The 15376-nt window shown below is 35.9% G+C and overlaps 2 protein-coding genes across 2 annotated transcripts; both read left to right on the top strand.

Annotated features, from left to right (window-relative positions):
* The first annotated feature begins 2905 nt into the window (after positions 1-2905).
* LOC126668322 (uncharacterized) lies at positions 2906-3980 on the top strand. The gene is made up of 2 exons (XM_050361527.1): positions 2906-3555; positions 3653-3980. Exons 1-2 carry the CDS (start codon positions 2906-2908, stop codon positions 3978-3980), a joined length of 978 nt encoding a protein of 325 aa, XP_050217484.1.
* Positions 3981-8605: 4625 nt separating this feature from the next.
* Positions 8606-12633, top strand: LOC126669708 (uncharacterized). The gene is made up of 7 exons (XM_050363248.2): positions 8606-8856; positions 8965-9027; positions 9090-9257; positions 9776-9946; positions 10182-10391; positions 11443-11531; positions 11851-12633. The coding sequence occupies exons 1-7, from the start codon at positions 8769-8771 to the stop codon at positions 12400-12402; spliced, it is 1341 nt and encodes a 446-aa protein (XP_050219205.1). The 5' UTR covers positions 8606-8768; the 3' UTR covers positions 12403-12633.
* The last annotated feature ends 2743 nt before the right edge of the window (positions 12634-15376 follow it).

The raw sequence follows: 15376 nt of genomic DNA, 5'->3' as shown, positions 1-15376 counted from the left end.
ACCGCCATCAAAAGGCACATGCAAACCTCCAAAAAACATTCCTGTGATCAGCAAAAAATCTAGAGGAGTAACCGTAAGCTCCCCAACCAGCAAGTGAAAAGTATGGGCAGTATCCATCCACCGCTCCATCAGCGCACGCAGAGAAACGCTGTCACAGATCCTCGTCGCAGTAAACAGACCGCTAGCGGGCGAAACCCATAGCGTTTACCCGAGAACAAACAGCAGCAGGAAAAGCACCTTACCAGATACGCGCATCCATAAAGTTCTCAGACGTACGGAACACACCTCTCTCCTAAAAGCACAAATAGATTAAAAAAAACAGGGTCAAAATCATCAGAAATCAAACCGGAATAGTAAAAAATGCACCGGAGTTCGCGTGCCGCAGAGACACCGGCGCCACCATCACAACGCCAGTATCACAGGCGGCACCGCCAGAATGTAGTGGCGGCGGCGCCACTATGCCTTGGCGTCGCCGCCACTTCTTTTCCCTCTTCGGGACAAATTTTTTAGGGACTAGGCCCACTTTCGACTGAGTTTTGACGATATTTCGTACGTATTTCAAACATACAGACAATAAAGACTATATTTACAAGCTAAAAATGCACCTCACGATGAGCCTTAGCACACAAGTGCCCCTCAAGATGCAACAAGAGCAGGACCTCCTCGCCCGCCTCCAGTAAAGTAGCATGTCGGTCAGCCTGCCAGTCAAGATCAATGCACGTTTCCCTAAAAGTCCAGAGTGGTGCCATAGCTTAAATGTCCAAATTCAGAGAATAGAAAAAGAAGAGAGAGAAACTCAAAATAAAAGGAAGAGGATGCATCTCTTAAAAAAGGCACAAGCTACTAAAAGACAAAAAAGTACGTCTTCTAAGGACATACCTGAATAGTATCTCTAAGGTTATCAAGACGGACATATAAGAATACAGACATCCCAGAAGATGAACAGTTGAAAAATGACAGACGACCCTGAAGACGGACAGACAACAATACAGACATCACAGGAGATGAAGAATCAAAAAATACATACGGTCGTAAAAACAGACAGACAACAATTTATACAGTCCCAAAACCTTCAAAACAAGTCCCACAACTTTCAGGCAAGTCCCAGAGCCTTCAAACAAAGCCACAGAGCTTCCAAAACGAGCCCTGGAGCCTTCAAAAAAGCACAGGAGGATTAGAACAAGCCTCAGAGTCTTTAGACAAGCCCCGGAGGATCAGAGCAAGCCCCAGAGTCTTCAAACAAGCCCTAGAGGATCAGAGCAAGACCTAGAGTCTTCAAAAAAAAATCCAGAGAATCAGACAAGTCCCAGAGCCTTCAAACAAAGCCCTAGAGTCTTCAAACAAAGTCCCAGATGAGTCCTAGAGCATTCCGAATAAATCTAGAGAATGAGACAAGTTCCAAAGCCTTCAAGAAAAGTCCCAGGGTCTTCAGACAACAGTCCCAGAGCCTTCAGGATAAATCCAGAAAATCAGAGGTGGATGTACGTTTATACTCACTTGGATTTGGAGACTTCATATGGACCCCACTTTCAAAAGTAAAGAAAAATTTACTGCTTCACGTAATGAATAGCTAATCAAAAAGACTCTAAATCCTTTATATTTATGGATTTTAGTATCCCACATTGAAATCCACCGCTTTTTAAAACCACACAAGTCCATATATATATACCCTTACATAGTAATAAAAATATAACAATCCACGCTTTCTCTAATTTGCTGGTTAACAAACAACAGTGCTTTAATTATAAAAAAGGGTCAAAAAAAATTGAAAATTCTGAAAGTCATATAAGTTCAAATTAAAATCAGAGCAGAACAGCCGAATTAAAAGTTTAATAAGGTACGTATATTCTTATTTCTTTTTTACTATTAGATTTAAAATTATAAATTCATTTAAATTGTACAATTAAATTTAATTTCTAATTTAGTTTATATACATATAATTTTGCAGTGAACTGTTAACCATGCTAAGATATTATAAAAAGAAAGATCCGTCTACACTCGAATCTAATAATTTATTAGTTTCTCAATCGTCTGACTCTGTCCATGAACAAATTCCTATTCAAGATGATAAATTTGAAAAAGGTATGAAAGCACAAGCGTATTCAACAAAACAAAAAGGAGTTGATTTGAATGCTCTTCCTGTTGATCCTGGAGAACGGTTGAAAATTGACAGTTATCATCCAAACGATCGAGATGAAGTTCGAATGGCATATCTTTAAAAAGGCCCTTGTCAACCTCGTAGTCATGATTTTCAACAAAGAGATATTGGAGGTAGACTACGTCGATTCAATTCCAGTTGGTTTGATGAATATAAATATTGGTTAGAATACAATATAAAAGAGGAAGCTGCATTTTGCCTATGTTGTTAATTATTTAACACTGAAATTAAAAATCAAAGTGGTTTCGAATCTTTTGTAACTGAAGGATTTAAAGCTTGAAATAAAAAATCGCGGCTGGATGTTCATGATGCTGGAAATCCACATACCATGGCAGTTCATAAATGTCAAGATTTGATGAATCAAGCTCAATTTATTCATTTTGCATTTGATAGGAAAACAAACTTAGCTAAGAATGAATACAAAATCAGATTGAATGCCTCTATTGATTGTATACGATTCCTTTTAAGACAAGGATTGTCTTTTCGTGGTCATGGTGAGCATGAAAATTCAAGCAACAAAGGTAATTTTCTTGAGCTTCTACATTTTTATGCAGAACGTAATGATGAAGTGGGTAGAGTCGTATTGCATAATGCTCCTGGAAATCAAAAAATGATAGCTCCTTCAATCCAAAAAGACATTGTACACGCAACTGCAAAAGAAACAACCAAAGCTATAATTGATGATCTCGAAGATGATTTTTTGGGATTTTAGTTGATGAATGTCGCGATGTTTCATGCAAAGAACAAATGGCTTTAGTTTTGAGATATGTAGATAAAAGAGGATTTGTGGTGGAGAGGTTTATCGATCTCACCCATGTTTCTTATACTTCAGCTGCATCACTTAAAGATGCCATTGGTTCTATGCTTTCAGAACACAAACTAAGCCTCTCTAGAATTCAAGGGCAAGGTTATGATGGTGCTAGTAACATGCGAGGTGAGTTCAATGGCTTAAAAAGTTTGATTATGAGAGAAACTGGATCTGCCTATTATGTTCACTGTTTTTCTCATCAGTTACAATTAGCACTTATTTTTGTTGCAAAGAATCATTTTACTATTAATGATATCTTTGATTTAATTGCTCGTTTGTTAAATGTGGTCGGAGCTTCTTGTAAGCGTCGAGACAAGCTTTCAGAGCAACAAGCAAACACTGTTATTTATTTATTGATCAATGGTGAATTACAAACTGGTGGAGGTTTGAACCAAGAGATGAGTATTAAAAGGCCTGGTGATACTCGTTGGGGATCTCATTATGCTTCACTTTTAAATATAATGGCTATGTTTTCTTCAATTATCTATGTACTTGAAGATGTTGAGAGGGATGACACCTATCAAGATCAAAAAGCAGAAGCACGTCGTCTTTTGGAGATATTAGAATCATTTGATTTTATTTTTTGCTTGTATTTAATGGTGGCAATTTTGGGGATTACTAATGAACTGAATTTAGCTCTGCATAAAAAAAGATCAAGAAATTGTAAATGCTATGTCACTTGTTAGATCTGCAAAAGAAAGATTGCAACAAATGAGAGATAGTGGATGGGAAGATTTAATGAATAATGTTTTTTCATTTTGCGATAAGGTCAAAATTACAATACCGAAGATGGAAGATGCATATGTTACAGGAGGGCGCCGTAGAACTTCACATGTTAGTAATTTACACCATTATCAGGTTGATGTCTTTTATGCAGTAATTGATATGCAACTTCAAGAGCTCAATCGTCATTTTGATGAAGTCAATAGTAAATTACTTCTTTGTGTTGCTTGCTTGAGTCCAAAAGACTCATTTAGTGCATTTGACAAGAAAAATTTAATCAAGATGGCTTAATTCTATCCATGTGAGTTTTCTAGTGTTGAACTTATTTCACTTAAAAATCAACTTGAAAACTATATTACAGATGTACGCGGGGACGACATATTTAATAATTTGAATGGAATAGGAGAGCTTTCAAAGAGGATGGTGGAGGTGAAAAGGCATAATATTTATTCACTAGTGTATTTACTATTAAAGTTGGCGCTAATTTTGCCTATAGCTACAGCAACCGTGGAGCGAGCTTTTTCAGAGATGAAATTGATAAAAAGTGATTTACGAAATAAAATGAGTGATTAGTGGTTGAATGATTGTCTAATAGCATACATCGAGAAGGATGTATTTAATAGTGTCACCAACGATGTAATTATTCAGTATTTTCAGGATATGAAAACTCGTCAAGGACAATTGTAAATAATTAATTTATTATTTGATTTTTTTAAGCTTATACATGTTTATAATTTTAATTTTTATGGACCCCACCATACTAAATTCCTGGATCCGCCACTGCAGAGAATCAAAACAAGTCCCAGAGCCTTCAAAACAGACCCCGGAGAAACATAAAGTTGCCCAGAAGACGGGATTTAAACAATCAATAGAGTCAGGCTCCTCAAATGGCATAGAGACGCCAAGATACGTTAGAGAAACACTGAAACATGGTATAGAGACACCATAAATGGCAGAAAGACGCCAAAGCCTGAAAACATCAGCATACGATAGAAAGACACTGATGATTAGGGGTGAGCAAAAACCGAACCAAACCATTAATCCGATCCAATCCAACCCGAAATTAATTTTGGTTTGATTAAAGTGGTTAAAATGGATTGGTTTGGTTTCAAATTATAAAAAAAGTATGGTTTTTGATTTTGGTTTGGTTTTAATTAGTGGTTAACCGAACCGACTATAAAACCAAAGTTTACAATAATATTATTTTTATTAATATATATATATGTATAAATAAATATAAAATTTATTTATTAAATATTTTTGTATAAATATAATATGTGTGTATAGATACATGTATGAAAATAAAACATATAAACTAATACACACATATAAGTAAAAATTATTATATATAATATTATATAATTTTTATCTAAATTTATGTTAACGAAATCGAACCAAACCGAACCGAAACCGATGCTAAAGTTTGGTTAACCGAACCGAAATTTTACATAAATATTTGGCGTGGTTTGGTTTTTATATTTTCCCGTAAAATATGGTCTAATTTTGGAGTTTACTAAACCAAACCGAATCAAACCAACCCATGCTCACCCCTACCGACGATCGATAGAAAGACACCGAGAATGACGGAAAGACGCCAAAGCCTGGTAGAAAGACACCAGCATCCGTTAAGTATGGAATAATTAACAGAATCCAGGCACCCATTCGATAGGGTGGCCCTTGGGATGGCCAAGGGGATGTTGTCCCTTCTACAAATCTAAAAAGGTCCGGACATGATAATTAACGGGGTCCGAGCCATCAGACCACTCTCAGGACGGCTGAAAGTTTATAGCTCTATTTCACGGGGGCACGCACTCAGACAGCCCGGTGAAATGGCAGCTGAAAAGACTACTCCTAGCCAAATGAGGAGTAGATCATAACCAACGGTGCATGAGGCCAAAGTCATGCACCACAACGGGTAATGCTCAGGGTAGGGCATTACCATACCACTGGGCGAGCGAGCACCTCCGATGGTGGACAATATCCTTGTCGCTTGTCTAACAACAAGTCTTTTCTCTAACAAAAATTGACCAATTTCGTCAATTCTCGTTAAAAAGGGGGAACACTGTAGACACCTATTTTTCAGACAGGTAAAAAGTGATAAGGAACTGAAGCGTCCGATGATGATTTCTAGAGAAATCTGTCCGGGTGACGAGCTTTCAATTTGCTTGCTGGAATCTAAGCAAGCATAGTCTGTGCATAATTGCAAACTTGGAGGATTAAAACGCAATTAGGCGTAAATAGCCTATAAAAATCCAAAGATATTATGATATAAGTCTAGAAATTGGATTAATTGCAATATCTTATAAGTTTATGGGCTAACTTGCACGTTTTACGAACTGGAATTGACCATGACCAAACGCATATGACTTTAGTAGCCGTTTTGACACTTTTAGGCACCAAAACTAACTTTTAATACATGTTTACTTAGACACCAAGTGTAAATACCAATTTAATATATTAAAATACTAATTAAATAATTAAAAGCTAATCCTAATATTTATCCTTTAACACGTATTTAACCCTGATCCAAATTTTAAAAGGAAAAACTTGTAATTAGACTTTAAGCAAACTCTAAACATAATTGACTCCTATAAATACTACTGTTAACTCACTGAGTCATATTTCGGATCAGAAACATATAAGCCCTAGGCAGAGAAATTCGATCTCCACCCCTATTAAAACCCTAATTTGGCCAAACACCATCACACATACACACACACACACAAGAATCCAGTCCTGAAACACTAAGAACGCTTTGATTCTCCAAAAACGCAAGCCGCACAGACTCGAAGCTGGATTCTGCATTCACTTCGCCAGCAAACGAGCCAAGGACTCAAACCGGTAATTATGATGACCCTCAATATTTTTGTTTTGATTTTGCCGTAAATTTAAATATATAATTGCCATAATTGCTGTAATTATGTGCTTAGGATGCATGTTTAGGTAGTTTTGTTGCTTTTCTATCAAAATTTCTAATAATCAATCAATTCGATGCTTTCAATAATTTCCGTGAAATTTGATGATAGACATGTTAAATTGCTGTAATTAATCATGTTTAAGCTCAAATATATAAATCCAATTACTCTAGAGCTCTTAGAATGCATGTTTCTAGGAGATTTTAGCTCTTTTTGTCATGAAAACTCGAAATTCGTACTTGCTGCCCAGAAAATAATTTTGTTTAAATGAGTTTTAAACACTTTGGTTATGCCATATTTTGGATTCCTTGTTCTATTTTATGCGCTTTTGATTACTTTTGCAATAGAAACGGACTTGGAACGAGTGAGAACGAAGCGAAACAAAATTCGGAAACTGTTGTCAAAAATCCCCCGCCGCTGCCACTGTAACCGGCGGCGCCGCCACCTTGTCTTGCCGGCGCCGACAGATTATGCTGGCGCCGTGTTTTTTGTTCCCAAACTCGCTTCCCACATCTTCCAGACTTCGATCTAAACATCCAGACTCATCCGGACTTCGAATTAGTCTCAGTTGGATTCGAGAAATATTGTTTTAGTTGTAGGACCTGTTTGTATATAGTAAATGGGTTTAACCCAATATTTTTAGGGCCTCGAAGCCCGCCATTGTAATCTACCTAGTCAACCGGGCCCATCAAGCCAGATCCGATCTGACCAACAATTTCCAGACCAATTTTCGGGTTCAATCAGACTCCGAATCAACTCCGTTTTGAACTGGAGGTTTCGTATCGACGAGCCGGTCAACTTCCGTGTTTTGACCGAGAGCTAGATCCGGCCAGACCGATGGTCAAATCGAGCCGAGTGCTAGGCACTCAAAAGTCTACGAGATTTCAAAGAATTCTTAACCTTGTATGTATATCCAACTGCCCCTGAGCATGCCAGCACTGTTTACTGCTTTCCAAAAACATTTCAAATCAAATAATAATCGGTTAATGAACTAATCACCTAAATGGCCCATTAATGCAATTCCAGCCCATCACTTAGACATCGTAGGACTACCACGAGAACGTAGTAACGGTTGTATAGATTTTTCAAGACTCGCCTAATAAAATCAATCACGCTTATACGTCCGGTTTAGGTTTTGTGCATGTAATCAATTCAGACCAGCCAAACTTATGCTATTTGCTAGAAACCTATAAGGTTAGATATATGTTTAGGAGTACATGCTACTTGCTTCAAATGCCAGTTCAGATCGAGTCATATGCGCGTTAAACGTGTTTACTGCTTTCATACATATTTATTTACATCTTTCATATCCTGTGAACTGCATATACTGTTGAGATGAGATAAAAACGAATATGTCCAGTAAATAAAACTGGTAACAGATAAGTCAAGCACACTAGTCGGTTAAAAGGCAGTTCCTAGTTGAACTAGGTGACGACTCCATTTTTCAAACCATTTTCAGATCGAGAAGTCAATCATAAGTCTTGAGCGAGCATCCCCGAACCCAGCTCCGCTCACAGAGATGCTTCCTTCCTTCTATGAAACTGCTCCTCCTTCCTGAAGGAGAAGCATATCTGAAAGAGGAGCAGCTCGGGCTCCTCCTTCGGGAAAAAAAATTAAAAAAAAAATTAAAAAAAAAATTATTTTTCATAAATTTTAATTTTTTATAATTTTGATTTAAAAAATTATTAATAATTAATATAATTAAATAATAATAATTAGTTGAATTTTTTTAAAAAAAATTGTGTTTTGTAAAATTAATAACATTAACGTTTAATTAGAATATTGGTTAAAAATAAAGGACTATTTAATCTTTTTTCAGATGAAAAAAAGATTAATTTAGTGCTTCAGGATAGAGTTAAAAACGAAAAGTCCGAAATAACGTATAATTGAAAATTTTCTTAAGTCGAAATATAAACGCAAAAAAAGTTCAAAATGGGGGGTTTTAAGTAATTAAGCCTAACTCTTATTATTTACTCCCTTTTGTTTTTAGAAATACTCCTTTTCCCTTGTTTTGTAAAGAAAACAAAAAGGGATCCCTTAGAAAGAGAGAAAGAAAAGCTGCCCTTGAGTTGGTTGCCTTTGCTGCTGGCTTTGAAGACATGTAAAGTAGTGAGTGAGTGAGTGAGTGAGTGAGTGAGTAAAAATCTAATCCCATTACTTCACTATGAAAAGATCCCATCTCTACTTAGCTTCTCTTCTAACCCTTTTGGTTGCTTTCACATTTCAATTTGAAGCTCAAGCTGCTCCTTCAGGTTTCTCTTTAATTCTCTCATAATCTTTAGTTTTTGTGTTTGTATGCTGTATTTAGCTTAATGGGTATGGATTATTCTCTTATTTTTTTGGTTTTTTTTGGTGCTTAGGGCCATTCATTAACTACTTGTCTTCTTTTCTCAAATGGTCATCCTCCAAAACACATCAATCAGGTCTGTCTTGCTTTCATTTTGACTCATTTGCAGCTATGTTTTGACAAGTTTTACATAAGCAGATGGGAATCTTCTTCAATATGAAGATGGGTATTTGGTGGAGACTGTTGTCCAAGGAAATGAAATTGGAGTGCTGCCCTACAAAATCCGCGTCTCTCAGGATGGCGAATTATATGCTGTTGATCAACTCAGTAGCAACATTGTAAAAATTACGCCACCGTTGTCCCAATGTATGTTTGCAATTGCTTTCTTTTTATTTTCTTATGTGACTTGTGTTGAACTCAATAAACAAATGTAGCATAACTCGTTTTCGTTGCTCTATCTTTGCTATTTTGTAACGTTCGAGGGTAGAAAAGTTAGTCATCCTATATCAATCGAATGATGCGTTATGGATCATGTTTTGGATAAGCAAACACTTTCTGGGAATGGAACATAAACCAACTTCATATTTACTTTTACTATGGTTGCCTTTCTTTTCACTTCAAGCATTAACAAAGTGGGAGTTCCATCTTTTGCGAGTAATCGGGTCAATGTTGTGAGTCTAGTAATCAATCTCGTGCCTTTTCTAATCTTATACAAGGAAAACACAGATGATGCATCTATAACAAAAGAGATCCCCTTTGCTTCTAGTATGCTTTTATGAATTTAATGTATGATTTTGACTTGATTTTGTGAGTTAAGAGTGCTTTAGTTTTCTTTTCTTATCTCGCTCTGAATTATGTATCATACCCTCTATTTGTTCTTGCAGATAGTAGGGCGAGATTGGTGGCCGGGTCGTTTCAGGGTTATACAGGACATGTGGATGGAAAAGCCAATGAAGCTCGTTTCAATCATCCTAAAGGTGTAACCATGGATAATAAAGGGAATGTGTATGTTGCTGATACCTTGAATCTTGCCATCAGAAAGATTGGAGATGCCGGTATGCGTTCTTTTTCTCAAACCCTACGTTGTCATCAACCACCCATTTTATCTTAAAAGATGCATTGAACTATATATGGAAGTGTACCTCAATATATTTATGTAAAAAACCTTGGGAACTGCTAATTACTTTAATTTGTAGTTGTTTGGAACAACTTTAAAATCTAAAGTCTGTTTGTTTGTTTTTTTCAAATTACTTGAATATGTTAAAATGTGAATATGGAATTTGTTTGCAGGTGTGACAACTATTGCTGGTGGGAAATCAAACAGTGCTGGCTACAGGGATGGACCCAGTGAGGATGCTAAATTCTCAACTGATTTTGATGTAGTTTATGTTCATTCCACATGCTCCCTATTAGTTGTTGATAGAGGAAATGCCGCTCTTCGACAGATCTCTCTCTACCAAGAAGATTGTGATCATCAGTCCAGTTCACTTACTTTCACAGGTTTCTTACTATCTCATTGACTTAAGTGGCAATTTGCCCCCTCAACTTGTAAGCAATGGGCATTAACACATAAATTAACTTTGTGGGCAAATTTGTCACGAACTTGGTAGTTAATGGGCAATTAACCCTATTTGGGCAAATTTGCTTACAAGTTGAGGGGGCAAATTGCCATTAGGGAACAATTAGCTTATTAGTTGAGGAGGCAAATTGCCAAAGTGGGGTTATTTGCCCATAATCAACAAGTTCGTGACTAATTTGCCCATGAAGTTAATTTATGTGTTAATTGCCCATTGCTTACAAGTTGAAGGGGACAATTGCCACTTAAGTCCTATCTCATTTGATTGATATGATTTACACATTTTGATTTCCTTGTGGATGTAGGGAATCTTTTATCTTAAATAATTTCCGTGACTACATGACATTGTATCGTGTAATCTGTATTATGAAGGAAATGCTTTTTGATCAGATATTTGCAGCAAGTAGGACTCTTTTGTGTTTACAAAATATATTCTCGTTTCTTATATTGACTTTTTAGGCAGTCAAACCCAGAACTTGTAGCAAATTTTTATCTCATCTTTCAGGATGCTAAACTTGAGAACTCCTGCCAGATGGACTTGGATAATGTGTCAATAATAGGGTGATATAACTTTCTTGCCAGCGCACGGTTATTGAATTTTAGAGCTGTTGATCAGCAAAGACCTTCTATTGAGCTCAAACATGTACATTACAGTTCAGCATAATATTTTGCATCAATGCTTTGGCTGAGTTTCAAGTAATTTGCAAGATAGAGACTTAAGAGTTGAACCAATGAGATAACTTTAACACATCTAGAGCTAGTTAGTATGTGTTCAATATTTATAAGGGTGAATTAAGTCAATATTATGTCTGCTTAGTCTTTAGATTTGTTGTTTCATGTACTCAGTGGTTTTCTTTGGGTTGCTATAAGTGTTATTATGAAGATATTGGAAGAAACTTTAAGAATAAATTGGCCTAGAAACAACTGAACTGTCATCATTTCATTTGGGATTGTCCTTACTGACTTTTATGGCAGATCTCCTTATGGTTGTTGGGGCTGTTTTTGCTGGCTACTTTGCTTGCATGCTTCAGCAGGGATTTGGGTCTTCTTTCTTCTGCAAAACGGTGCGAAATCCAATTTGACTCCTTTTTATTTTGTGATTTCGTATTATGTAGTTGAAGTGTAGCATCTAGATTCTTGTGCTCGAGTCGTGTCTTTGGAAGTAATTCATCTAATTTTGAATTAGCTACTGAAAAGGCATAATTGGTAAGTTATAGTTTCTGTTAGAAAATCGAAATTGAGTTAAGATATGCAATTTGACAATGCAATGGTAGCTTTCTGATTCTTTGTTTTTATTTGGATGAGAAAGCATGAGAGGAGATATTCAGTTTGAGTTGGTTCATTTGATGCATTTGGCGTAATCTGATTCGTATGTAATTGCAGGAACAGTATTCAGAGAGTGAATTTGAATCGACTCCTCCGATACAAGGTATGAAAGAAGAAGCTGGGTGGCCATCTTTTGGACAGCTGATGGTTGATCTGTGTAAGCTTGCACTTGAGGCATTGGCTAATATGTTCCTCTACTTGATCCCTTCATGGGGTAGATCCAGGAAAGGTCTTACCCCATTAAAAGATAAGCTAAGGATGCCTGAAGATGAAGTCCAGAGGCAGACTCTATCCGAAACCCGGCAGAGTATCCATGCTTCCGTACAAAGTGATACATATTCAGAAATAAAACCGCCAAAGATCAAGTCAGCCACTTCTTTATCAACCAAATACAGATCCTCAAAACGCGCTGAGTTTTACGGATCAGGTGAGGTGCCTTCTTCTGGTAGGTCCAAGGGCCATCGAGAGAAAACTAGGCATCGCCAACGCGATAAGAGTGGAGAGGTAGTTTCTGGGATAGAACAAAAACATGTTGATTATGAGAACCCAAAATTTGACCATTACAATATGAGAAGCAAGCATGGATCTGACAATTCCTACCAATTTTGATCCACTGCTTCATTATCCATGTACAATTTTCTTTTCCTTTTGTATCCTATATTAGCATTTAAGTTTTATTACATCTGCTACATAGCATATATGTATTGTAATAGTTTTCATGCATGAATGCGAGCATGTGTGGATATGAAAATTCATGGTACAACCAGAGAGAAATTTGTAGCTCATGCCATTTGAAGTTGAAAAGGTAAGGAGAGTGCAAGGGATCCAAATTGAAACCAAGTTATCATTATATGCAAAATGCTCGCTATTTATGTAAGGCTAAACCCATCATAACAATTTTATACTACTTCCTCCGTCCCAAAATAATAATCTACTTTCTCTTTTTCACACAGTTTAAGAAACACAATTAATGCTCTAATTTTTCACAAATTTAATTTCATTTTTCCTATCATACCCTTATTAAATGTTATGATAATATGCTAATAGTAATAAATGATACACTTTAAATAAGGACAATATGGAAAATAAACACTCTAAATTGTGATTTACAAAGAAAGTGGACTATTATTTTGGGACGGAGGGAGTATTAGTTTTTTTCACTTGGGCATTCAAACATGTTTTTCATTTGCATTTAAGTAGTCTTTTGACTATTTATTTTTAATATTCATGGTCCGTCTATGGACGAAATTACAAAAAACTTTGGGGCATTTGCGGTGTTGCGGTTAGTACTGATGATGATGATGTCTTCTGAGTTAGGGTGCCTAGAGGCAGTGAAATTCCGATGGAAACCGGTGGTAAGCAAGGTGAATAAAGCACTTTTTAAGGATATGGGTTGATGATCCCACCAGCAGAAGCTAGGTTACTCCCTATACGAGGGGTTAAATAGATGATAAAAAGTGCTTTCACCAGACATTCGGGCAAAGTGTGATGTCTACCCTCTACCGTTCAGCCCTATCAATGTACCCATTGTAGAAGGGTTGAGTTCTCATATTAGTGGATCAATATCTTCTATTTTTGAACAATTTAGGTCAGAAAAACGAGCTGTGAGATCAGGATACCCCCTTCAACGGTGCCAGTTGATGATTCACTGAGTACTCGAGGATGTCTAGGCCGAGGAGTTTCACAGAAGCCCACCTAAAATAGAGGAAATAACTGTGAGAAAGATGCCAAAAGTGGATTTCGGGATGCTGCTCTAATGGTCAAGGGGAGAAAGAAATAAAAAGAAAAATTGACTAAAGAGTGTGAAAAAGCAGTATTAACCTTGTATGTTACCTGTTTTGAGGTATTATAGAGAATGATGACGTGGGAAAGTTTGTTGGAAGTGTTATGATGTGCCTAATTTAGTTATCTTTTTGTCATGCGCGTGATATGTAGAGGCGACATTTGTAGAGTGTCAAATGTTCCTTTGTCAGACGTTCTACTGTTAGAGGATCCCTTGTCAGAAGATCGTTGGAAATTTTCCGCGTCTTGGAGTCGAGTCTAGCTATATCAGATTGATTCTCTCTTTGAATTTGAGTTTGATCTTGTCGATGTGGGAGCTATCTCGATATAAGGATTATCTCAAGTATTTGAGTATCATGAGAAGGAGAGCGGGGTTAGTTGTGTGTTGGAGTTGTGATGGATCGACGCCGGTTCTCGGTCTCGAGTGATCTAACTAGGGCTTTTTATATAAAATACAGGATTTGGGTTAGACTTTACTTTTATACGGCCCAATCTATATCTTTACTTTTCACACCATCAATTTTATGAAACCTAACCTTTTTTTTTTTGATTTCTTTCTTTTTTACAGTTTTCTTATTTTCCTTCTTAATTGGCGGTTTCTTCATTCTTCTCCGCCATTTTCGCTTCTCTTCTCCACGATTTTGCTGTGCGTTATCTCCATTACTGCACGACTCCTCTTACTTCTCTCATTTTCATCTCTATTTCATCATTATCTCAACCGTTCTTGCTTATATAACAGTAAATTCTTTTGAGTTGTGAAAAAAAATTCACGATTTCTACTCCTTCGCTTCCGCCTCCGCTGTTTCGCCTCCATCGTTCCGCCTTTGTCTCGCCGCGCCATCTTTCTTTTATCTTTTTAATTTTAGATCTGAAATTTTTTGTTCTTTTTTTTATTTTCAGATCTGTAATTTGTTTATCTTTTACTGTTGATTCACCATTAAACATGTATAAAGAGTATTTTTAAAGAATCTAATACTTATTTCATGTTATATAGAATAATTTTGTGATTTTATATAATAAAATTCTGTTATTTCTGCATTTTTTTGTGTTTTGTTGTATTTCTGCGTTTTTTTTATTCTGCAGAACGATTTGTTGATGATGATTGATTGCTGAATTATTGTAATGTTACAGTGCTGTTGATTTTATGTTGACTTTATGTTGATATTATGTTGATATCTATTGATTCTTTTTTATTTTAACATTAATAAATAAGATACTATTGTCTGTAAAATAAACTTTCGTTGGATGAAATGAAACTGTATCATAACCGTTTTTGTCGAAATTTAGTTAGGTATGAGAGGTGGAACGCAAAACAATTATACAAGTGATTTTGAAGAAACTGTGCAGCTGCAAAGAGAATTGAGGAAAAAAATATATATTGAAATAGATTTCTTTAATTTGTGAACTGTTGTGTTGGTGTATATTTAATATATTTTTATTTTTATATGTAAGAATAATTTTATTTTTTCATTTGAATTATTGTTGTTGTTTTTTCATATTGTTTTGATTACTTACTCTGCTAACATTTTTATCTCATTCATTTATTTTAAACATTTTGTACCTTTATTGTTCTTTAATAGAATTGATACTATCATATTAACAAGTTATCAACATAATGTCAATATGATATTAACAATTAATGCTAATTTAGTCAATATGTTTGTAAAATGATAGCATCGATTGATTTAAGTCAAAAACAATTAACATATTATCAAAAACATGTCAAAAGCTCATCAATACAATAATTTAAGACGAACTTTACTTTTCTTTTAATGATTAAAAATCAACATGTTATCAACAG

This window comes from Mercurialis annua, linkage group LG2 (assembly GCF_937616625.2).
Source record: "Mercurialis annua linkage group LG2, ddMerAnnu1.2, whole genome shotgun sequence".
NCBI classification, from domain to species: Eukaryota; Viridiplantae; Streptophyta; class Magnoliopsida; order Malpighiales; family Euphorbiaceae; genus Mercurialis; species Mercurialis annua.
This window is presented reverse-complemented; position numbering and strand designations above follow the sequence as displayed.

What these genes read in the sequence shown, in the direction of transcription:
- LOC126668322 (XM_050361527.1), top strand. Translation starts at nt 2,906, where the DNA reads ATGGCTTTAGTTTTGAGATATGTAGATAAAAGAGGATTTGTGGTGGAG. An exon ending in TTTGATTTTATTTTTTGCTT is followed by an intron (nt 3,556 to 3,652) that starts GTATTTAATGGT and finishes GTCACTTGTTAG; the next exon opens with ATCTGCAAAAGAAAGATTGC.
- LOC126669708 (XM_050363248.2), top strand. Translation starts at nt 8,769, where the DNA reads ATGAAAAGATCCCATCTCTACTTAGCTTCTCTTCTAACCCTTTTGGTT. An exon ending in CTCCAAAACACATCAATCAG is followed by an intron (nt 9,028 to 9,089) that starts GTCTGTCTTGCT and finishes TTACATAAGCAG; the next exon opens with ATGGGAATCTTCTTCAATAT. An exon ending in CAGAAAGATTGGAGATGCCG is followed by an intron (nt 9,947 to 10,181) that starts GTATGCGTTCTT and finishes ATTTGTTTGCAG; the next exon opens with GTGTGACAACTATTGCTGGT.